General features: G+C 42.0%; 1 protein-coding gene across 1 annotated transcript in view; it reads left to right on the top strand.

Annotated features, from left to right (window-relative positions):
• The first annotated feature begins 311 nt into the window (after positions 1–311).
• The window catches only part of LOC146966887 (F-box/LRR-repeat protein 7-like), a 30126-nt gene continuing 5573 nt past the window's right edge, over positions 312–24864 (top strand). Inside the window, exons 1-2 of the mRNA XM_085762612.1 lie at positions 312–809; positions 6773–6862. Coding sequence (XP_085618738.1) covers positions 773–809; positions 6773–6862 — 127 coding nt within the window. The 5' untranslated portion in view covers positions 312–772. The remainder of the gene's footprint in view (positions 810–6772; positions 6863–24864) is intronic.

The following is a 24864-nucleotide window of genomic DNA, read 5'->3' as shown; positions in this document are numbered from 1 at the left end:
TGTCAGCAGGCCTTTATACTTAGGATATATGAGTCCTCAGTTCTGTTTGGTGGGGGATTTGTCTGGTAAAAGATACTTCTGATCGGATATTACTGGGAAATATCCAGTTGGGGGTTATATTATGACTAATTCCAATCTGTGTGGTAGTTTTGAAGAATATAACAGGGGTGTATGTTGTTCTTTCTCAAGTTTGTCCATTTTTAGAGCATTGTGTCGTCATGTGTTGCAATTTCACTGTCTCTGAGGCACAGTCTCCCTGTCTTTGCCTTATCTTTTTTTAAACGTCCACATCTCCCTCCCTGGTCTGCGGTCTCTTTAAATCCAGATCCAGTGGAGGAGAGCTGCGCGTCCTCACAAACTTGTCTGGCCGCTGTGATTGCCCGCACTCTGCCTGATAAACAGCTGCTTACCATTTAGGGCACTTCTCAAAAGTTTTTCTCTCCCCCTCTCCACAAAAAAAAACTCCTCGAACTGGGACTCTCTTTTTTTGTTGTTGTTGCGCGTGTGTAGCCTACAACCCTCTCGCTGTGTCTGTGGATGTTCAGATATAGAAAGTCTGCACCGCTGGAAGCTCAAGTCTGGATTCTAGGTTTGCGTAATGCTGAGGCGTCCTCTGTTCAACATCTGGATTAACTATTTGGAGTCGGAGCTAGCGGCCCTACACAAAACTCCTGACTGTCTAGCCTATCTTGATGGAAAGACTGTCCTTTTCTCTGGAATTTAACTCCTTTTGACAACCCGGGCGTTGCGCATAGATTATGTATTCTTTAAAATGGGTGCGAACAATGGAAAACAGTATGGAAGCGAGGGTGAGTACTGTTAATTACTACTTTTTTATTTGAATTCCACTTTCAAGAACGACTTTTATCAAACCTCCCCCCGCTCTGCTTGGAGAAAAGCAGCCTGTTATACTACCGTTATTTACCACAAGTCCTCATTTGAGTCCAGCTACCGTAAGAAATGGAAAACAATGTGCAGTTAAATTGCTCTGTAGCTTCCTTGAGGTTAACTCTACACATCAGTCAGCTAGCTGAAAACTAGCATATTCCCCTCTATAACTTTATTATACTCACAATGAGTCTTTGCTTTCCTTGTGTGAAACAAAACTCACACCGAACTCTATTCATAAATCTTCACATTTGAAATAATATGAGCTGTTATGGAGCTAATTGATACTTCTAATGGGTAACTGCGTACTTTTAAAGAACATTTTTTCACAGATGTGCAACGTTTATATCCAACTTGTGAGATATAGGGTGACATCTGGTGGTCATTTTGTCGGCATTTTTTAAAGAAATGAACTGTTTCTAACTAATCTGTGCCCTACAACATAAAAATGTAAAAGCTCAATACTCCCAACACTGGACTGGACACTTTTCTGATTCAACAATTCAACTTTCATTGTCTTATCCAGCTGCAGTTGAAGCCAGTTTACATAGTGCTATAATACAATTGTAGCCTATGACCCAACATATCCAGGAGCTATTATTATAGACATAGGTACAAAAGTGTCAGCTGGCACCTTCACAGGTTCAACAGATGTTTTTTTTTTTTTTTTTAGTGGTTTAGTTTTAGTGAAGAAGAAGGTCAAAGGACTAATGTGTTTGGGTCTCTGGGCACTTAGTCATTCTTTTATCTTGATAAGAGCCAATTCCTGAGATTTTTGTCCACAGTTCCTTATCCTACTATTGTTGCATTTAGAGGCCATTTTGTGCTTACATGTACACTTCAGTCCCATATGATCACAGTGCATTTGTTGTAGACATGTCACAAAAACTCAAAATAGCTCTAATAATGAAAACCAACAAGTGTCAGCAACCACTTAACCTGAGCTGGGTTCTTGCAGCCTGGACCTAAAAGGTAACTGAGTTCATCCAGTAGCCTGTTTGTGATGTTTAGTGTCTCTCCTGTGGTTGATGGATGTTGACACTGCAAGCTGAGCTAAGAGGGTTCTGAGAGGAAAGTTGAACTGTATGTAAAGTACAAATACCTCCGGTGCCAGTTTCCTTTCTTTACGTCCACTACAATAATACTGAAAAGAACCAAAGATAGCACCTTTCAGCCTGCTCTGTCTCAGTGTCAATACAAGACTATAGCTCTCAAAAAGTCATTAGTAATATGATGATTTTTAGCCAAGCAGCCAGAGGCATTCACTGTCTGTCTCACTCAACTAAAAGATAAATTCCGATTTTTTTCCACCCAGCTGGAATGCAGCTTAAACTCAGGGGAAGACAATACTAGACATGTTTTAATGATATTATGATGACCACAACCTGGATCTGTTGACTCTCATACCGCAATCTTGACAAAATCTCCAAACACAACATCAGTGATTGTGTAATATGAAATGAGCTAGAAAATCAAACCCACCCTCCCTGCTATATAGGCTTGGGTTTACTGCATGCTATAACAAAAGCACATTACCCCTGATAGTACCTCCTCTGTCCTCTCTAACCCCTCTTGCCCTCTGTCTTTTTCATCTAAGATGTAATCTTCAGCATTACTTATTCAGAAAAACCGTGGCCGGCTACACCAAACACATCATTTCTGTCTCCCGAGCAGAAATGTTTGTATAAATAACATTCCAATGTGCTCTCTTCCTAAGTCAATAAGTGCAGAGAAAAGATTGGATCTCATGATGTTAAAAATAACATGTGGACCTCCAGCTCCACCTAGGAATCCAGGCTGTAAAGGTACATGAACAGATTCTATCACAGGTTGGATCTTTTTTTTTTTTTTTTTTCAGCTATCCTTCAGCTGAATTTGCAGAAAATATTCACCTGTCTCAACTCTTAGTCAACAGTGAGGTGGGAGATTGAAAAACACTGAGCAGACTTTATTCCTGCTGCACAATAGTCACACTGCCACTGTCATACCTTACTATGCAATTAGTGCTTGACAAACACACATACTTTTCTCATTAAACTCAGTATAACTTCTATTGCGAGCACAGTCTTGTGTGCTCCGTGTTAATGTGACATCACCAGATGTTAGGGGGATGATGTCAAACTCCGCCAGTGAAAACATCTTTTGTGTGCTCACTAGGATTAATTTGATGAGTTTGAGATTGAAAACATTCAGCTTAGGTTTTAAGTTTCTGGTTGAAGTGCAGCGATGCATGAGGACACTTTGGAGAAAGCAAGTGTTTTAATGCCTTTTTTTCTTAATGGCTGATTTTGCTAACAAAATGTAAGAATTACACTGTATTGACATTTATTGGTACATCACAACAACATGGCTCAGTGCTCAGAGTTCATCTGAAGTGCTAATCACTTCCAGAAAGCCTCAGTCCACCTTAACGTTTTTTAAAGTTTGATACACAGCGATCGCTGATCTTCTCTGTCAGACACACAACCGCTCAGCAACTGGTCTGTCTGTTTACAGTGGAGCCAAACAAACTCCCATTGTTTTTACTGCTGCAACTGATGATTATACACTGGTTATATTATTCTGTAAATCATGTTCTTGATTAAGTGATCGGTAAATAGTGAAAAATATCCCTCACAGCTTCCAAAAGCCCGAAAGTGATGTGTCTAAATATCATTCTTAGTCCAAACAACAAACTCATAGTCAGCGATGACACTGGAGAAGCTGTTAGTGGAAAATATTAGCTTTTTTTTCTTAAAGGTGACCTAGCTACTCCTCCTGGTCAGTAGGTGTAGAACTCACACTGCCTGCTCTCGCTCCAACCTTCCGTTTTACTGGTTGCCAGTTACAGCAGTAGCTAGAGTTCTAATGTTGTTGCCACGGAGATCATTCCATGCCGACGTTGCCAACGTAACCAGATGTAAATATTTATATATTTCGGACCCGCCAAAATTTATTAAACAATTATTTATATACTATTTTTAAAAAATTCAGTAAAATTAATACTTTTATTCTGCACCCCTCTAGACATTCTGTGGATGTATTATTTTTTTTAAATTAATCCTTTTGATGAAAAAGTTGTAGCTATAACCTTTAAAATGATTGATCAGCTATACTCCTAAACTGATCAACTCTTTAATTCATTGCTGCAGGTGCAGTCGCTTTAATAAGAAGTTTCTGGGCAGTTCCCATTTAAACACATTCCACATTCGCATGACACTGACAACTACTGAACAGTGGTGTAATATAATTGGTATTGCTGAATAAATGCTGAACATTCTGGCTCTGATTTCATGACTGTCATATGTGACCATAAAAACATCATGCATAAAAAAATGACTAATTTATAAGTATTGTCAAATCACAGAATAAAATACTGTGTGGTATTTAAGACAGTGTTTTCCTGGTAGTCTTGAAGGCCAGTGTCTTATTTACAAGTGCAGAATTCTGCGGTCAATCGGTCCACATCTGTTTTCAAGTGTGATTCCACAATTAATTACACACTGGTCACAACTATGCAGCAGCCCTCCACAACACATTATATAAGCATAAGACAGGAAGCAGGAGCTTTTCTGAAAGTTGTTTTTTCCATGAAAGATCCACATGCGTCAAACCAAACAGAGCCACACAGAGATCCTCATGCCCGGGACTGAAATCCCGTAACCGGTTCGATATTAAAAATATACTCGTTCAACTTGACCCAGCTACAGGCTCAGATATTAGAAAAGTGGTCTGAGTCATTTCAAGGAGCAATAGCAGATGTGCTGGCTTGGTGATGTCACCACAAAATGTCATTCATACTCATGCCATATGAGTTGCACTATGGGTTTATATTATTATTTCATATGTATCTGTGTGATCATATGTCTTTGGTGTGGCTAGTAGTGGGAGTACAAGTTGCTGGAGCTTTCGTATCCACTTCTTATTTCAGGAGCTGTCTGGTCCGTTTAGGTGGACGCGTTTGATGCGCATGTGGGTGTGACTGTTTGGGAATACCTCTCCGGCCTGTCGTGCCGGGTGAGAGGCTCCTACTTAAGTCTCAGGAAAGCCACAAAGCTGCATTTATGAACTGACAGAGGAGTAAAATGCCATAAACAACTGCTCCACAGGCAGCCTGCAGTCACCATGGCCTGTCGCAGCAGAGGAACTCCAGACACATTCGAAAAAGAATATACGGTGGAAAAATGGAGCTCTCCTGTGTGACTGTGTGGAAATTTAAAGGGATAGTTCACCCAAAATTCAAATTTCACTCATCTACTCACCCTCATGTCGACTAAGAGCTGTGAGTCCTCCGTGCCTTCTCTGAGTTACGGGGGGGTCCGCGCAACAGTATTTGTCCATATAATGGTTGTCAATGGATACCAACTTTCTTCGTCCAAAAAGACACACCAAAAAACATCCAAATACCTCCATACTGCTCGTCTGTAATGTCCCTCTTGTATTAATAATAATCTTTATTATGGACTCGAAAAAGTGGTCCACTCTCATACACATTTAACATACAAAACAAAACCAAGTAGACAAACAACCAAACAAATAATATAAAATGCAGTAATTCGGCACGGTGGTGCAGTGGTTAGCACTGTCGCCTCACAGCAAGAGGGTTCTGGGTTCTGGGTTCGAACCCGCCGGCCGGCTGGGACCCTTCTGTGTGGAGTTTGCATGTTCTCCCCGTGCATGCGTGGGTTCTCTCCGGGTACTCCGGCTTCCTCCCACAGTCCAAAGACATGCAGGTTAGGTTAATTGGTGACTCTAAATTGCCCATAGGTGTGAATGAGAGTGTGAATGATTGTCTGTCTATATGTGTCAGCCCTGTGATAGACTGGCGACCTGTCCAGGGTGTACCCCGCCTCTCGCCCAAAGTCAGCTGAGATAGGCTCCAGCTCACCCGTGACCCTAGTGCAGGATAAGCGGTATAGAAAATGAATGAATGCAGTAATTTGTCACTGTTAGTTTACAAGAAACAGTGCAAACTATTGTGCCAGTGCTTACGAAGCCTGGATGTGGATCATGTCGGGGCTTGAATACAAGAGGGACATTACAGACGAGCAGTATGGAGGTATTTGGATGTTTTTTGGTGTGTCTTTTTGGACGAAGAAAGTTGGTATCCATTGACAACCATTATATGGACTAATACTGCTGCGCGGACACCCCGTAACTCAGAGAAGGAACAGAGGACTCTGAAAATTCTCACAGCTCTTAGTTGGCATGAGAGTGAGTAGATAGAGTGAAATTTGAATTTTGGGTGAACTGTCCCTTTAACTCCAATAATGCAAGCATAGCTCATAAAGGAGGAGTGGTGGTACATTAATGTAAACGTCTTTTAAAAAAAAGCACTTTGATGTGGCACTTAACAGGCTCCTCCAGCTAAGACACATGTTGATGATATGTTTAATTGTTATCAGAGTGATGGCTTGCATCTTGTGCAGCAGTGTTTTCTCACTCAAACTCGACAGGCATCTTAGGAGACTTTTATTCTTCTTCCAAATATATATAGTGGACACTTACTCAAACGAACCAGCAGAGACTTTGTGCATGTGCCAAGGCCAACCATTCATCCAGAATTGAGGAACATAAACGTCATGAAAGCAGTGAATGATGGGATTTATAATTCCACACACTTCTTACCTCCTTATACCATATTAAAAACATCATGAAAGTGCGATTCTATCTTATCGCGGACAGACGCTCTTCAGGATTTAAGCTTGAAACAGCGTGTTTTCATATGACAAGATTGATTTCCAAGGTCAAACTCTCTGTACAAGGAAGAAAAACACGACATTCTGGTTTATATTTTTCAATCCGCATTCTACACATGACATTTTAAGTGATATAACACAAGTCGTCTTGAAGTTGCCGTACTGTGTCCCAGCAATCTTGTTTTTCTTCCCGTTTCCCCCTGCAGGTAAAGGGAGCTCAAGCATCTCTTCTGACATAAGTTCGAGCACAGATCACACACCAACTAAAGCTCCAAAGAATGTGGCTACCACCGAAGGTAAGGCATCTGGTGCTCATTAACCAAACTCCCCTCCCTTCTCCTATACCCTCCTCTTCTTCTTCTTTTCCTCCTCCCACCCCTCTCTCTTTCTCCTCCTCATCCACTTTCTGCGCTGCCTATTTTTGGAGAGAAACCTGTGTGTTCATGGGATAACCCTAAATTGAAAACAAACTCGCAGCACCCATCAGAACCCAGAGAGCAAAGGCATTTCTTGGGCTTTGTTTTAGAAGAAGGAAAAAAAAAAGAAAAGAAAACCCACTTCTGGCTTCTCATTGTAGAAGAATGCTTATCTAAACTGTGGTCGTATCAGGCTCAAAGCATTGCCAAGGAGGGAGGGAGGGAGGGAAGGAGGTACGTGTGCTCAAGATACAAGAGCGGGAGGGATTTTTCTGGAGAAGGAGAAGGTGTGGGGAGTGAAAATGGGAAAGAGAGTTTCATCTCGCGCTCAGACGCTGTTCTTACTCTCCATACAGCTCTCCCCCCTCGCCGCCGCCTGGCCAGGCAGTCTTCCAACCCTGGCAAAGTAAATGCAGGGAGCTGCTCCTCTTTGTCAAGAGTGTATGTGTTATGAATGTAAACTGTGTGCTCACTGTAATGGTTCAGAAAAACTTTGCAGCTGACAGATGCCTCCTGAAGCACCCTGTCAGCACCTTTCATGAACGTAGATCCGTCTCATGCATCTTTAACAAGCTGTCACTCAAAGCAAGAGTTTTTTGTTTTGGAATATTAAAATCCCAGGTGCTACATTCTCATTGGCTTATAAAAATCAAAAGAAGATTTGTAGCCTATACAGATTTTTTTTTTTTTCCCAGTGAATCCGTTTTTACAATAAATAAGCAAATGAACAAATAGAAACTGGTTTGTATCTGGAAAAAAATAAACATTATAGTTCATTTTCTTTGTGTCCAACAGATGAATTTCCAATATTTACCCATCTTTTAGCTTTGTTTTGGTCTCTACCTTTGGTCTGTATTGGCCAGCTAGCAGTGAACTTTATCTGTGTGTTGTTTGTTGCTGATGGCTTACCCTTCCGTGCATTTTTATTAAAGAGGAACTATGTCAGATATGCACCTTAATTAAACAGCTTCAGAGTAATTGTGATGGTTAAATGACTTGTTATGGGGAGAATGGCGGCTCTTTGCCTTCCACCTAGCGTCTCTTAGGCAAAAAAACCAACCTTGCAAGATTAGCGCCTCCAAACTGGTGTCCCAGCTCTTGTCTCACAAGAAACATGGACTGCTTTACGGCACTAGTACACAAACACGCCCGGTATTCCATAATCTCTTGTTAACGTTATCCACCTCGGTAGACATCGATCCACAGATTGCCTCTCCACCGGCTTTATTGAAAACAAACGCACATGGCCGGGGTGGGCGGCAGCGGCTAGCGGTGAGTTTTTACGACTGTGAAAATATGCACTCCGAAACTGTAGGAGGAGCTCCGTAGAGAGAGAGAGAGAGAGAAAAAAAAACTAAACAGTGAAATAGTTACTGACTTGCATAGTTCCCCTTTAAGAGCTTTTTAGCAAACAGCTGCCTGCTGCTGATGAAGCAGGGACTGGGAGTGAAGCAAAGTAGTAAAGTTGTGAGAAGAATGAAGCAAAAAGAAGCTAAAACGCTGTGTGGGTGATTACTGTCTGTGGTTCTGTTGCTTCTACCACTACTTCTGTCATTTGATTCACTGTAAAAATGTTTAATAAGTGCAGCTTTAACTTTTTCCGTATAACAGACTAGATGATTAAAAAAAGAAGCTAAAATAGGACAATATACCGCATCTTACAGTTTATTATCCCACAGTCCTATCTCACAGATTTCCACAAGAGTTTGTTTCTGTTCCACTGGACAGTAAATATTGAAAGAGACTGAGTCATACAGTGAAACCGAAACCTCAGTAATGGCCGAGCTATTGATCCTGATCATAAACCTCCTCCCAACCCCCACAGACACAGTCATCCTCCCTCTGTGCTGTGGTCTCTCATCCTGCTTTGAGTCGACCCAGTGAGTCACCCAGTGTTTTGCACGCTCATGCTCTCATACGCTCTACCCCAGCTCCTCTCATGCATTGTTATCACCAATCATAAATTTGCTGTGGCATGATGAATGTAGTATTCTTGTGGTCTGGAGCTGCCCACAAGAAAACAAATAGCAGTTAGAGCCTGTGTTTATAACTGTCCCTCAGCTGAAGCTTTTTTGCAGAAAGAGAAGGAGGAAAAAACTCCTCACCACCACCAGGCATCTGATGTTCTTTTGGTTTCACGCAAGATGTGTGACGATTACTCTATTTCAGCGAGGTTAATTTACTGATTAACCCCACGGAGTAAGAAGCAGAATGTGCTGTGCTCTTAGGACAAGGCTGATTACTGTTACTCCTTCAGCCGCACTGGAAATGCTGACTCACTTATGGTCTGTTCATTGAGGAGCTGCTGAAGTGCAGTAGTAGAGTAATTGGGGAAATCAATAGTTTGTCCCGAATGTGTCCACTTGGAGAAGAACCTGTGCAGATAGAAATATATAGACAAGAGTATAGTCCATGGCCAGTGGCTTCCCAACCATAATTTCCCTCCTGTGTTATGACTGAAATTGTTATTTTTTTTCTCCATGCTAAGTGGGAGTAATTACATGGTCTGGAACCACCACGGCCACAGTCAAATCCCCCCTCCTTAAAAAAAGCATAGACACACACACATGCACGTACACAAATATGCACACGCTCGCACACAGTGGCAGATCACATAGTCCTTGCCCACCTCGTCCTGTGGTCCACTAAACTAATCAGGAAGCAGTCTGGGCTGTTTCCCCCACCACACATTGGGAGTATTCATGTTGAGGGCCGACACTGTCCTCACGCTGCTGTGATGTCACTGCACTAATATGGTCAGTCAGTCAGTCAGTCGGTCAATCAGTCAGTTATTTTGTCCCTTGGTGCTATATCTCACATCAGAAGTAAATCTTCCTGTAAAATTATGAAAAAGCCATTGCCAACCAGAAATGCTACTTAAAATGTATCCTGCCACTGAGCAATAAGCATGTTTGATATATGTTTTATTTTACTTTAAAGCCCCAGTATGTAACTTATTTGGCTTTTTATTAGCAACAATCAAATGTTGCTTTCATAAATGCATATTTCACTGAAGTGGAATCACACCCGCATACAAATGAAAGCTTTCTGGTACCTTAGAATGAGTTGTTACAAGTCGTTACAAATACATAAGTGGGTGACGCACCAAACCGAGGCGGCCATGTTGCATCGCCATTTTTTACGTTCAGTGGCAGCAACCACAGACACTCACTTGTTTACATAGAGGCTTGTTTATCCTGTTACATGCAGCGTCTGTTGTCTGTCTGACGTCTGCCCGATTTCACGTGAATGCAACATCAAGAATACGTTCCGATATGCAACCGCACCGCTATGGGGGGAATTCTTACATATTATACCTTTAACCTATTCTATGGTTACCACTAAGAGCAACAGAAGGCAACGTTTTATTTAACACTGAGGAACAAATCCACTCATTTTCCTTGTGACTGACACAGTCCAGTTTTCAAATTCCAGCAGATCAACTGCTAAAACTAAATAAATATAAAAAGTTTTATTGCAGACACAGGTCCATATAATACATCATGCAGTATAAGTAGTTAAAAAGAAAGGAAAATACAAAGATACAAAACAAATTTTGTGTGTTAGAATGTTTTCCAACAGTGTATCTGAAATGCATACAAAGTTACATATAAAAAAAAGAATAAAAAGATAAAGATTTTGTGAAAATTAAATCATAATGTGATCATATTATCACTGTAGGAGCCCACTGGCACATTTTCCTCACATTTCCTCAAGGTAGAAGGATTTCATCAAATCACTTCCCACAGGTTTAATATGTCTCACATTACTAAAGCTAAAGATGCTGTATCTGCTGTTTGACTGTGGCTTTAAAGCTCATAAGTAGCTTATATTCAACAGTGGATACTGTGGCCTGCTGTGACAATTACAACAAATGGTAAATGTTCAAATGTAGTTGATGTGCAGCAATACTCACCTAATGTTTGCTATTAATGAACATTAGTCATCAGAAGTTACTGGCCAGAAAACAACATTCTTATGGAACCGCCTGCTCATTTGACTGTATAATTTCTTTCTTTTTTTTTTAAACAAAAAACATACAGTGTAAGATCCAAACCAGAGAAAATGGCTGGAGACGGCACCAGTTCAGACCAGGAATGTTTGTTTCCCTCAAAACAAAAACCTGTGCCATCAGAGGAATCTGAAAGATGCTATATTCACCTCACGACTCTACTGTAGACTCCGTGGCTTCAAAGTCAATAAACCGTAACATTGAGTTATTGTCCAGCTCTAATACGCAGATGGAAAGTAGGCCAGTGCCTGTCTTCCTTCACATGGCCCAACATGTATTCCCACAAAATCAACATTAGGAAGTTAGGACTCATTCTGGTCCTGAAAACAAACTGTGCTGGGCAGTCATCTGGCAAGTTTTTGCAAAGTGTCTCTGTTTTCATTTATTATTTAGACGGGCTTGTGGTGGCCTGACCCAGTTGAGTTGCTTATTAGCTGCAGACTGAAAGGCACAGTCCTGGACAGTAAATCCTCCTTGTGGGATGAAATTGAGTATCTCCCAGCAGGGGTTACGCTGTGACCCTGTCTGGGCCTCAAGGGTTTGCTTTGGCACAGCCCAACCCAGGGTACCTTAGGAATGTGGCTCAGACATGGTCGGAGCAGAACTAACAACACGCTTAGATGCTCGGCCTGCGCGTTGTAGCTCTCGAAGGCCGTTTTTGATCCCGCTGTATCAGTTGGAGCTTGTGCCAAGCTGTAGCCGCTGATGTAACACAGACTCGCGGCGGTGCTGGTCATGTCAGAAGCGGCCGTGCAGCGGGGGTCAGCTCCGTCACACGTTTATTATGGCACCAGGAAGGTGGCCGAGGCACAGGGAACGGTGGGAACAATGAACATGACGCCTTCCTCTCCGTCTGCCAAGGACCAACCAAACAGTGATAAGAGTGACAGGGAAACGCTTACTCTGTCCTTCCATTGCACTTCCAGCACTCTAGTAATTCTACACTGTAAACATGTCACTATTGATGTGCACTTCTCTATATGCTTATCAGACACACTGCATTCTTCAGATTGTATTTCTGTTTCTTGCATGAATTCATAACAGCCTTCTCATATTGCAGAACGAGACCGGGGCTGCAACTGCCAATTATTTCCTATTATTGCTGGATTATTATTGCTGGTGAGTGTTTTATAAACATAACTGAGTAATATTTTTTTATGAAATGTTTTTTTTTTTTTAAACCTTTTGAGAAAGTAGCTTTGAACGTTTTCATAGAGCCAAATTTGCTTGTTTTTTCCAACCAACAATCAAAAACTGAAGATTTCATATATGTGAAAGAATTCCTTCAAATCCTCACATTTGAGAAGCTGAAACCAAAGAATATTTTTGATTTATTTTGCTCAAAAAATGACTCAATAATTACAGTATTGCTAATTGTTTCATACAGATCAGCTTGGCAAGCAAAGAATATTAGCCGCATGACGTCACCTTCGGCTCACTAATGTAAACAGGGCGGAGGAATCCTATCCTCTGTAACCTTCATTATCAGTCCAGTCCTCAGGAGACATGATATAAGTCATATAAATGAATGCTTGTTTAAAACAACTTTTGCATCATCTTAAAACATGAGTTCACCTTTGCATGTCAGACAGAGCACGACAGACCGCACACAGTGATGGGTCAATTTCTGTAATGCCTGTAATGTCTTAATATTTACGGCCCTGAGAGCTCAACACACTGCAACTTAAAAACCCTACACTCTACCAATTCAGACAACAACTTCATCAGTTGGACAATGCATATGCTTAAAGGTATAATATGTAGAAATTAACCCCACTCTAGCGATGCGGTTGCATATCGGAACGTATTCTTGATGTTGCATTCACGTGAAATCGGGCAGACGTCAGACAACAGATGCTATGTAGACGTCTATGTAAACAAGTGGTCCGCCAGCAGGAGGCAAAACAATACAGGCGTGACAATATGTTGTCATGGTGATGTCGTATTGTTTACCTGACCCACGTTTTACCGTCTTTCTCTCGCTGAGTAAAATGACATCCGGTTGGTTTGCCGACGGCCGTCTGCCTGACTGCACCTGAATGCAGCATCAGTGCCTCCTCTTCCTCACACTACACAGTGGTGACAGTTTTAACAGGCCGAGCCCACAGCTCCAGTCAGTTTCCGTGGTTACCTACGGTCACGCTGCCACTCAACGTAAAAAATGGCGATGCAACATGGCCGCCTCGGTTCGGTGCAAGGTATTTGTACTTATAACGACTTGTAACAACTCATTCTAAGGTACCAGACAGCTTTAATTTGTATGCAGGTGTGATTCGACTTCAGTGAAATACGTATTTATGTAAGCAATATTTGATTTTTGCTAATAAAAAGCCAAATAAGTTACATACTGGGGCTTTAAAGTGGCAAACCTGGCTAAAGACTAACGCTAAGCTAAGAGTACATATTTGAAATGACATCTGAATCATGCAATATCGACGTTATAATAAAACCAAACAAACTCACACCACTAATGGGTGGCCATCTTCACAACACCAGCCAGGTCCGTCACTTTCTTGTATCCCTGGAAACACTTCTTTAGCCTATTGTTGTGAGTTTTTGCAGTGCATGTTGTTTTCCGAATTGCAACTGAAGTGCAGTTTAGTCTTTGCATGTGTTCTCATTAAAATGCTTAAAAAGTTTCTCAAACTTCAGGAAAATAAATAGTGAAATCATCATTTGTCTCCATGCATTTGAAAAATAGGATCCTAGAGTTGCATCACTGCAGAAAAGTGAGAACTCAATTAAAACAACATTGATTTCCAGTCATTCTTTATGGCGTGTTATCAAAAGGAAGTGGATGGCAATGCAAAAGGGCCTCTCTCACAAGACATATGTGTTGACAGGTGCTAATTATAGCAACAAATACCGCTAATATTGATTGCTTTGAGTTCCCACGTTGCTGTGGTGAAGACAGTGTGAGGGTCAACTGTCCAGTCTAAACAGCCCCGCCAGAAAACCCCCTGTCTCCATCATGTTAATATTTTCCCCCTCCCAACGGCAACAAATCCCTCACACTTCATCTGTAAACCAGCCTCACACACCGATGACCCATTTACTTGTGTTTACTCAACCGGATATATAGTGTTTCACTGTTGATTCTTGCCGTGCCAAACATTAAAGAGGCTGCAGCGAGGTGTTTGTGCGTGTCATTGCCGGGACATTTTTCCTCCCCTCGCAGGAGGAAGATTTAACTTGTAACCGTTGTAAATGTAACTTTATCATTCATCTCGAGTCATTTCTTCTATGCTAAACAACTCTTGGCAAACTTCAAGCATGGTGTGACAAATTTATCTTCTCTGAAGCCTTGCTGAAACTTAATGCTGCATTTGTTCTGCTGCGCTACAGCTGTGTTGGAAGTTCTCGAACAGGCAGAGAGGTTTTTGTTTAGATCGGGAGGCATCTGTGTCTTTGGCAGGGGGGGAAGTTTGGCAGGTGATCGACTATCTTATGGAGGTTGAGCGGAAATAATGTTGGGAGATTCTTCGTATTTTATGCGCAGAAAATTCACAGAGTCGAGAAGTTTCTGCTCATAAAATGCAGGCTGCGCTGGTGGAAAAAAAAGAATCTGTCCCTCTGCACCGCTTTGACTCAGGAGACGGAGCAGCCAGCCAGCAGTTATTTTAAGACTTTTTCAACAAGCCTATAGCAATTGTGATGAGAAATATCAGCAGTTTAGTTTTAATCCTCATTGGAAATTGTCTACGCAAAGAGAGAGAAGACAGAGAAGCAAAGAATGCCAATGCTATTTCCCCCAGATTTTCTCCATCAGCTGTCCTCGCTCCTCCCCCTTCCTCTCTGCCGCTGCTGCTGCTACCAGAGCCAGGAAATCTGAGCAAAAAAGCACAGAACAAGGCGGCGAAAGAATAAAGAAAACAAGTAAAAGCGGTTTACTGAAGGAGTTGGAGGATGGGGGTGGGGGCAGGGGGCAGTGCTGGTGGGGCAGTGCAGCAAGCCCCAGCTCTCCATCTCCTAACTCTTCTCAGATTACCGCTCCGTCTTCTCCTTCTCTGTCTCGGAGAGGAAGCGCTCGGCCTTGTTGCTTTCAATGCGTTTGCCATTTTCCTTCAACGGGGTCACATTTTTCTTTTCTACTACGGCAGCAGTGGTGGTGGTTTGACAGGAGTTGGGACGGGAGCCACCTGGACCGGTCCGCGCTCCTGCTTCCTGTACGATTGGCTCAGTGTTTTCTCTGTTATATACACCTGGGTGCTTTGGGCTTTTATGTGGCAACGCAACCACACTCGGTGGACCAGCTGCACTGACACATTGGACTTCCCCTCCCCTCGTTTCATCCTGTGGTTTGTTTCATTACGTAAGCAGTGAAGTGTCAGTTGTGGCCGGAGCTGCAATGGTACAAAAATGAGAGGAAAATTCTTCTTCAGGGAGTCCTGGTTATATCTACTTGTTTTTTAACTTTATACAACCATGTTTTTAAAGAACAACCAGAACCAACCATTTGCTTTTTTCAGTCTTGCTAATGGCCCTGAGAAAGGATCACCTGGCAACATTGGTCCAAACCAACAGTTATTTATTATTTTATTAACCTTTCGGTAAAATCTCATTGAGACGCAGGTTCTCATTTACAAGAGAGACCTGTAGGCAGCAGCAAACACAAAGTTACAGACTAACTGAACATACAAGAGACAAAACAAGAGACAAAACATAATTATTATAATTAATGCAAAAGAAGAATAAAACTAGTTAAGTGTGGAAACCCCCACAGACTGTCTCATGGTTAGATCAACTGTCACACAGTTTGAATCGCTCATTAATATTCCCATGAGTAAGCTGTAAATACTTTACTTTAAAGACTTTACTTTCACTTTCCATATAGCATCATCAATGAGCAATGTCATCCTGAGCACGTGCTATGTGTGAGTGCAGCCTCACACAGCTGTTAGCGTAGCTACAGACGTGTGATATGTACCTGTACCTGTCTCTTTCACACAGTTTCACTTGTTGGTTTAGTTGGCTGCTCTTAAAGGGAAACAGTTTTTTTTCAACCTGGGCCCTGTTTTCATATGTTTTTCTGTATACATGAGTGAGACATACGTTCATTTCTCCTTTCTAGTATGTTGTCGGACACTCATTGTAACTATCTGAACCTGTCAGTGTGAAGAAAATGCACGTTTAGGGCGAACTTTGACGGGAGCCACTGCCCGGTTGAAGAGCGTTAGCTGGGCTGCAGGCTGCCTGCCCTGCTCAATACTGGAGTGACCTCAATAATTGTATTATCCATCACTCACGTATACAGAAAAACATATAAAAACAGGGCCCAGGTTGAAAAAAAAACAAAGTTTCCCCTTAAACCCCCAGCCCCTGGATTAGATTTAAAGGGCCCATATTATGCAAAATCCACTTTATACTGGTTTTGTAGCAGTTGGCCTATATGTGTTCCTGTGGTCTTTCTGTGACTCCCTTAATTGAGTGCTTCACTGCTTTTTGAGATCATGTGCCCAAACGGGCCAGTTGGAAATCATGACATCAAGAAGAGCAGCTAACTCCACCTCCCTGTACTATAAAAAGGTGAGCTCCTGCTGAGATTTTTCCAAAATGATAAACAAACATGGCGATTGCGTCCAGACACAGATGCGTGCAGCCCGACCGACCCAAGCCTGAATTAATTAATTAAAAACCTGGCCCGGCCTGGCCTGTTACCCGTCGGGCCTTGGGCTGGTAGCCATGCTCTAGTGCAGACACCGAAATGGCTCGTTCTCAGGAGAGCTCTTATAAGCTACTTTTAAATTGAGATTTAGTACGACAGATTGATTTGGGGCAGTAGTACACTGAAAACAATATCAGACCACTTAGACCTATGTGAAATGGTTGAAAAACAGTATAATATGGAACCTTTAATTGAATTGAAAGAACAAAAATCTTCGGTCAAGCAATGGTTTGATATTAGCTTAGCATAAAGCCTGGAGGCTGGGGGACACAGCTAGCCTGATGCTAAGTGGCTCCTCTCCTCTAGCACAGTGTGGAAAAATAACACGTTGTGGTGTTCATTTTCCATTCAAGTTATTAAACCACATTAAAAAAATATTGATCATGTGTTGCCATGTAACCATGACCTGACTTTTTCCCACCCTAAAAGTCAGCACTGTAAGTGGTTTGCTTACATTCTTCCGAAGTAGAGGTTTCTTCCAAGGTCATGTGAAGGCTCATCAAAAACCTTACAAGCAAAATTTAACATTACAAACCAACCAATTACATGCAAACACATACATATCTGCCAATTGGGCCTGTCGCTGAGCTCTGTGCATGAACTGCTGGAGTTTTTACTCCTTCCATCTACAGTACAATCCAAAGCCAATCACCTTGCATGCAGAGTGCACGGTTACTTTAGCTAATAAAGTCAGATTTTAATAAGAACCCTCAGCTCTATAAAGGCACTTTTAACATTCGGGACAAAATAACCCCTCTGGAGTTAAAGTGAACCCTTTTCTGTCAGGACTTTATAACTGCAGAAGTTCCAGCACTTCCCTTGTTCTGTTGCTTTAACCACATGAGATCATTACATTTGCTCCTCATCACAACCAAATCAACCGTTTGGGCCAGCGCTCACTTTTCCATTCCTTTCTGATGTGCAGTTCTTTCTTGGTACAGCAGTGTGTGTTTGGCGTATGTGTGTGTATCCTCAGTCATTTAACAGGACTGTCACTCCACACTCTAACCCTTCTCACACACCACTGCCAAAGAGGATAAACTGTACGTAAGGCACCTCATGCTCATGATTCGCCCCAAACTTTGACATCTTGATTCAACAACTTTTTTTTTTTTTAATGACATCATCTTGAATTGTCAGTAATTTGCCAAAGGTCAGATCAATTTTAAATGATGCCAAAATTGCTCCTGGAGCCTTAACTGTCATTTCTCTCCTGGAAAGTTTGTGCTGTGGCGACTCGTCAAACACAAAAGGCTTATTTCTGAAGAAGTGACTCCACCTTTTAAATTTGCCTTTAGGATATCGGAGCGTCTGCTGTCCTCCTCAGCTGAGGATTTATAAAGTGATGAGGCCCGAGTGTGGAGACGTTTGTGTCTTCCCAGCAGACAGTAGGGCTTTAAGAGGCGGAAAACTCCCATAAGGAAATTAGTTGTGATGTGGGGAAAGAGCGTTAGAGTTCCTGGCACATGTATCGCCGAATCTGTTGCTGCACAAGCTTAAAAAAAAAAAAAAAATGAATCTGAGAGTGAGTGAGTGTGAGAGCGGCTGCAGTCCTCGAGTAGAGGAGTTATGGGGGTTGTGTGGAGCTAAGGAGTCTGTTTCCTGTCCGAGTGTGCACATTGTAAAGGAACCAGCAGGCCCTATTGTCTTTTGGGTTGTGTTGTGACGCAAGACCTTCCTGTAGTGAAGGCTTTGCTGATAGCCCAGCCGCCACACTGTACGGTAATATCAACTTCCATGTATTCAATAAAACCTGAGACAGACCCAGATGTTTTTTATCCCAGGAGTTCTCTCTCTCTCTCTCAGTCAGATGTTTCCCTGTAAAAAGAAAGAAAGAAAGAAAAAAAAAGAAAGAACTGGAGCACGTAACCGTTTAGCGCTGATAAATCAATTGTGTTTTTGATTCTCTTTCAGTCAAATCCCCACTGCCTGGTTGTTTTTTTATTAGCTGATACTTCGGTTTTAACACTTCCCCCTCTTCTGTGTTGATTTGGATTTGATTTTCTGACTCATGAGAAGAAAATGAGCATCTCTGACACTCCACACCACCCCGTCTTGGCAGAAAGGGAAGCGCAGTGCAGAGCAGGGGAACATGTCACAGGCCTAATGGCATTGAGGTAATGGATTGGTCTGTCCTGCCAGATGCAGTGGTAATAATCCTACAAGCTCCAGACAGGGTCTTAGCAGAGCTTCACAGCGCTGCAAGATCCTGAGTGGAATCCCTATAGCTTTAGTTTATGACCAGACTGCGTCAAAGTCTGGATTGACCCTGCCTGTGCACTTGTCTCTGTCTCTGCTAAAGTCTGCAGGCCCTTTTGCCAATTTATCTTCCCTCTCGCTTTTTCTCTATTTTCTTTCACTTCCCCGAAAAAAATCTGTTTCTGTGCAAGAGAAAAATTAATCAAGTCTTTGTCATTAAGGCAAAACCGCTGCGAACCCTCAGCTGCACATCTTCATCAGGCGGGGCAGGCAGGCATCTTGTCTATTCAGTGATCACTCCAATTGATTTACATTAAACTTCTGGTATCAAAGCACAATCCAGATGTGTCTCAGAAGTCAGAGCTGTAGTTGATGTTAATGGGATCCTGCTGCGGCACTGCTGTGGATCAGCTTAGATTTGGGTATTAGTGGCAAATGATTTCAGCCAAGTATGCCTTGCTGTGGCTATATGCACATTCAAAATGCATGAGTTTCTCTTTCATTTCACCACTGCTCCGTTGTTCTTTGTCCAGAGCAAAGACCAGATGTTTCACTGTTTCTCCTCTGATTTCCTAAACCAAACTGAGTCTTCCACCATCTGCTCTCTCAGTGCCTTCAAGAGATGTTTAACAGCTGTATGATATTTGTTCGGTTAATGATCGGCGTGCACTGATACAGAGATATAAAACACAACACCGCCGCTTCACTTTTGCAAGGTTTTCAGCATAAAGAAGAGTTTATTTTTTCATGCTGGGAGTTTGGAGCTGCAGGTAAAACACTCTGAAGTGGCACATAATTCCCAACTATCCTAACCCGAGGTCCACTTACAGGCTCTTTCTGAGGCTTTCAGATGGTCCTTGTTAGCGGATAACGTTTGCTTAGTTACCATGGAGATGTGCAGGCTCAGTAGCGCTTATGATTTCATCATCATCATCATCATCATTATCATAGCACTTTATGGACTTTTCATCCATGTTGGCCCATAAACTGAGTCTGAATTCCATTATTAATGTAAAAAAAAAAAAGTTTAAAAACTACCAACATATAGGGATAGTTCACCCAAAATTAAAATTGCACTCATTATCTACTCACCCTCATGTGGACTAAGGGCTGGGAGAAGTTTCAGAGTCCTCCGTGGCTTCTCTGAGTTACAGGGGGTCTCGGCGTAGCAGTGCATGTCCATATAACGGTTGCAAATGGATACCAACTGTCTTCGTAACAAAAAGACACACCAAAAAACATCCAAATACCTCCATGCTGCTCGTATGTAATGTCCGTCTTGTATTGAAGCCCCGAAATGCGAAATTGTCCCGAAAAAATTAAATAAGTCTATTGTTCAAGCTTGTTTGTAGCAGAACCTGTAACTTAGAGAAGTCATGGATAACTCTGAAACTTCTCCCAGCCCTTAGTCGACATGAGGGTGAGTAGATAATGAGTGAAATTTCAATTTTGGGTGAACTATCCCTTTAAGGTTTACTTACATGTTATAGCTGGAAGTTCCCCTAATAGTTAGTAAGTGGAGCCCAAGTGGGGGGTTGTTTTCCAACAACACAAGTCACGAATGAGCTTTAGGCAGATGTTGCAAACTAGTAAAAGTTAAAGTTGAACCACATATGAGTCAACGTTCACCAGCTCTTTCTAATCCTCCATTTGTTCCGGTCTCAAAACATTCAGAGCTCGTAAAGAGTTGTTTGGGGTGTTATTCCAAATTCAAAGTTTGGGCGAAATCAAGCGTTGTAAACCTACGTGAGAAATTCAAGCTTGTGCAGGTGGAGAAAAGATTTGTATTTATAAGAAGATAGGGATTCTAAAGGGGAAAAGAATGATTTCAGTGATGAGGTTACACAAAGCCAGGTGTTTCTGCACATTAAATATTTAGCATCAGTTTCTACAGCTTCTTCAAATCCAATTATAAACTCAACAGAAGTTTTTGGTTTGTTTTTTTAAGGGATATGCAATTTTTTCTACAATAGTAACTACCATAGCCGTAAAAGTACTTTTGATTTTTAAGAAAGCTGAATATGTTGGATGTTTTTCTTGACTGTATCCTAAATGTTTTGGCTTCTTTTATTTATTCACTGAATTTTGTTCTTGTATATTATTATCTTTTATGGGTTAGGGTATGGTTTATGGGTTATCTTTTATGTCTTAATTCCAGAGCTTTTTATTTGGCGTTTGTCTGCAAAGGCTGGCTTTGAAACTGTATGTTTGTCTTACCATAGAGAGGATTTAGTGTCTGCTATTGATGTGTGTTGCAATGGACTTTTGGGAATACCCCATCGAAGAGTCACACACCCCGGAAAAACCAGTAGAGACAAGAAGGATGCATTTATCTCCTATCGAGAAGTTCCAGAGTGAGTAAAACGGGAATGTTGCAGCTGTAAGATCATTCTCAACAACTTCATCATTTGCTTATTTATCATCATGTCAAGCAATCACCACAGCTTGACATGATGATGGTGATTGGATAAACAGATGCCTCATGCGACCAGAAAACAGATCGATAACACCTGGACTTCCCTCAAGGAATCCACGTGTCCTCTGTCCAACCAAGCGACTGTGAATCTGTCTTCAAATAACTTTCCCCACCGCCGCCACCAGCTGTGTGGAAGTCTGTGTCGGCTGTATACAGGAGGTGTGGATGTAGCCTTAAGCAGTAGCGCCACTGCTGCTGTGTTTCTTCATGGCTGGAGCGCTCCTCTGATCAGCGACACATGTAATTACGCAATTTGGCAGCGGCTCCTTGGCCAGTGGCATTATTAGCCCCGACTTGGATAACAAAGCCGGACCCCTCGTTCATCCATCAAAACTAATGAGTCAAGAAATGTGTCTGTGTCACGCCTGCACATGGGCTCTGTGGAAAATCTGATCTTCTTTTGGATGTTGTGAATTTTGGCAACCGGCGACGCTGTTGTGATGCCGCAATGGATTGATCGCTGATTTGTGACTTTTGGCCATAAATGTACACCCTTACATCATTACTCTTTCATACATGCAGATGCATGGACCAGATCCCAAATATATACTGTACTGATTTCCACTTGCTTGTATAGCTCATGTGCTGCAAAGCCATGCGGTTCCAAATCCAGCCATGTTGGATAAATCCACAAACACTAGGTATTAACTCAGGAATCTTGCAATATTTATAATGTACTTGAATAAACACGAAAACCCAAGGAGCACTACTGTCATGCCGTATTTGTTCAGGTGTGTGAAATTTGAAATAGATGAGGTGTTTATAATGGCCTCAGACCATTAAACCCTTTGTATTAGGCTAAAAAAAAATGCATTATCATCAGAGAAATCCAAATGAGGCCAAAATAAGCTAGATGACCTCAAGGAAATGAACCCTACACATTTACGGTTGAACTAATCATAGACGGACCACCCACAAGAATGTGATGCATTAAACCCAAACTGAGGTCAATCATATCCCACAAGGATGATTAAATCCCACAACCTCACGAAAGCTGAATAAAATGTGTTTCGCTGCAGATCCCGAGCATCTTGGACGGCGGCGCTCCTTATTTTTTGCTCGAATTTGGACGCGAGTGAGACTTTTAAGGCACACAGGAGGCCGTTTTAAAGTAGCTGCAAATCGGAGGACATGTTCCCGAGAGGATGAGCCTGCGGATGTCATCAGACCCCAGGCAGAAAGGTCTGGAATACAGATCCTTTTGCAGGACGGGGGCCCGTGAGGAAGGACGGTGTCACAGTTCCAGCTGTCTGTCTCAGCACACAAATCCACATGACAGGCAGGATGCTGTCCATTTGTCATGCAGATGCTGACATACGCCGTGCAGAAGCAGCTGACCGTTGGCCCCCCGAAGCCGGCACAATTCAATTACGGGCAGATCTACATGAGTGGAACAAGAAAAGTAGGTTAATACAGTGTTAATGTGCCGTTAATACAGTTATATCTGCTGAGATTTATGGGAATCACGGGTTGCATAAGTCTCGATGACAAGGTAATCTATCACAGCACAACACTGCAAAATTACCTTAAAACTGTGTCAACATTACAAGCTTTAAACTGCGTGACTTTTTCAAACCAAGTGTTGATGATTCCTCGAAAAATGGAGCCTCCAAAAACTAAAAAAAAGGAATTCAATAGTTCAGCCTGTTCCTGTTTGGCTTTTACCACATCTTAGAGACCAAGATTAGACAAATAAGTCTGATAAAGGATTAAAAAGTGACAGCTTTGTTTTGGGCTGAAATTTTGGCACATGATGAGACAACAGCACAGAGCAATCACGGTCATTTCTGCAAAGTGGCAATGATCTGCAGGGTGATGTTTTTTCCCCTTGTTTTACTACACGCTGAAGCAATTACAAAATAACCCCAGTCTTCCCCGGCTTTATATTTTCTTATTTTAAATAGATGGGGATTAGGGTCATAGGGAGCAAGAAATTCCAAAATGTTCAACTCCTGATATTGATATCAGTGTCAGCTTGGGTCGTGGCTGGGCCTTCATAAAGTACTTGAAGATGAACTTAGATGAACTTAGATGCATGAACAACTGGGACTATGTTGCAACCAGAGCCCCTGAGTTTCCTCGAGAGGTTCTCGTGGTGAAACTGGGTGATGTTGGTGATGAACTGGTTCAAGTGGCTTCCATTTTTTAAAAATTCTGACGTAAATTACATCTTTTTTGTGCAACCACAAAATAATATGATGAGTGGGAACTGCAACCCAGAAACCAAAACCGGAGGTATAGATTCCTATAGTTAAAGGCAAGTAAAGGTTCCTACACAGGTTCTTGTGGTAGACTCATAGACTATAAAAAGAATGGACGTAGCGTCCGTGACGTCCCCCATTGGTTTTGGGGAGTCGTTTTTGTGACTCAAATATGGCGGCCTGAACAGCGCCATGTTGGATTGGCCGGCCGAGAACCCGCCCACTGGCCTCGAAGCAGCTGTCCACGGAGCTGCTCGGACCTGTCACTCAATGTTTCCGCGCCCTAATTGGCCAGAATTTTAACCTAATAACAGTAAAACGGTAGAGTTAAAAAAAATTCACCCCCCTCAGAGTGTGTGCGGGGGTAGAAACTATCGATTGAGACCAAAAAACGTTCTGACACCAGGCTTTGATCATGTTTATTGAGGATGTAAAGTCGGTGATTTTAACATGGGGGTCATGGAGAATGCTCCCTTCTGGTACCAGCCCCCAGAGGAAGCCCAGGGGATTGCAGTTTTTTGAACGCGGAAGTGAGCTTCACTTCTCAGACCGACAACTGCCCCCTTGGGTAGACTAGGTTCAGTTAGTGTTTTGGTAAAATGTTTAGATCAAAATTGACACTGTAGGCTACGCTGGTTGGAAGCTCTGACAAGCTGGATTCCTGACAAAGTTCTTCATTGGAAGTTAATTGGAAGAAAAGGTGTAAAATGAATGTGTTATGGATTGATATGAAAAGTTTTTTTTTCTGTTGGTAGAGCTCAGCTGTTGGCTGGGAGACTATAAAAGGGAGGTTTGGGAGTCTCAGCTCAATTTGGCTCAAAAGGTTCTGCACCCTCAGCCGTCTTTCTTTGTGTATCTTTTTGAATACCAAGTTTGAGTGTCAGAATGTGAGAATCACATTCTTCTTATTATTTTTTCCAACAACCTCTTTCAAAACTAGTGACTTCCACATAAATTGTGTTTTGGGTCACCATTTTTGGTTGGTTATCCTTTTCATAGATTCAGCAGGTGGTAGTTGAAAAAAATAATCTCACTATCACCCTTTAGAAAGAGCTATTTTTTATTTTAAACTCAACTTTGAATATGCAGTTTTTGTAAGTTTCCCCCATATTCAACCTTAGTTATCTTGTGAAATTTGTGAAAATGACTCAGTGGAGAAAAATCAAACTTTCTGTTAACGTCACAGAACTGTTGTTGTTTTATTTTGAAAGAGGATAAGACCCTCATCTTTTGACCACGTAGCCTCCAAAGTCATAGTGTGACAGCTGTAAGTGACATCATACTTGTGACTACTCGAAATGCTTTTAGTGATTACTATCACTCCAACTG

The sequence above is a fragment of the Trachurus japonicus genome, chromosome 20, assembly GCF_045865225.1.
Source record: "Trachurus japonicus isolate A0001 chromosome 20, Traja_1.0".
In the NCBI taxonomy this organism is placed as follows: domain Eukaryota; kingdom Metazoa; phylum Chordata; class Actinopteri; order Carangiformes; family Carangidae; genus Trachurus; species Trachurus japonicus.
Note: the sequence above shows the minus strand (reverse complement) of the source record. Positions and strands in the feature narration are given on the sequence as shown.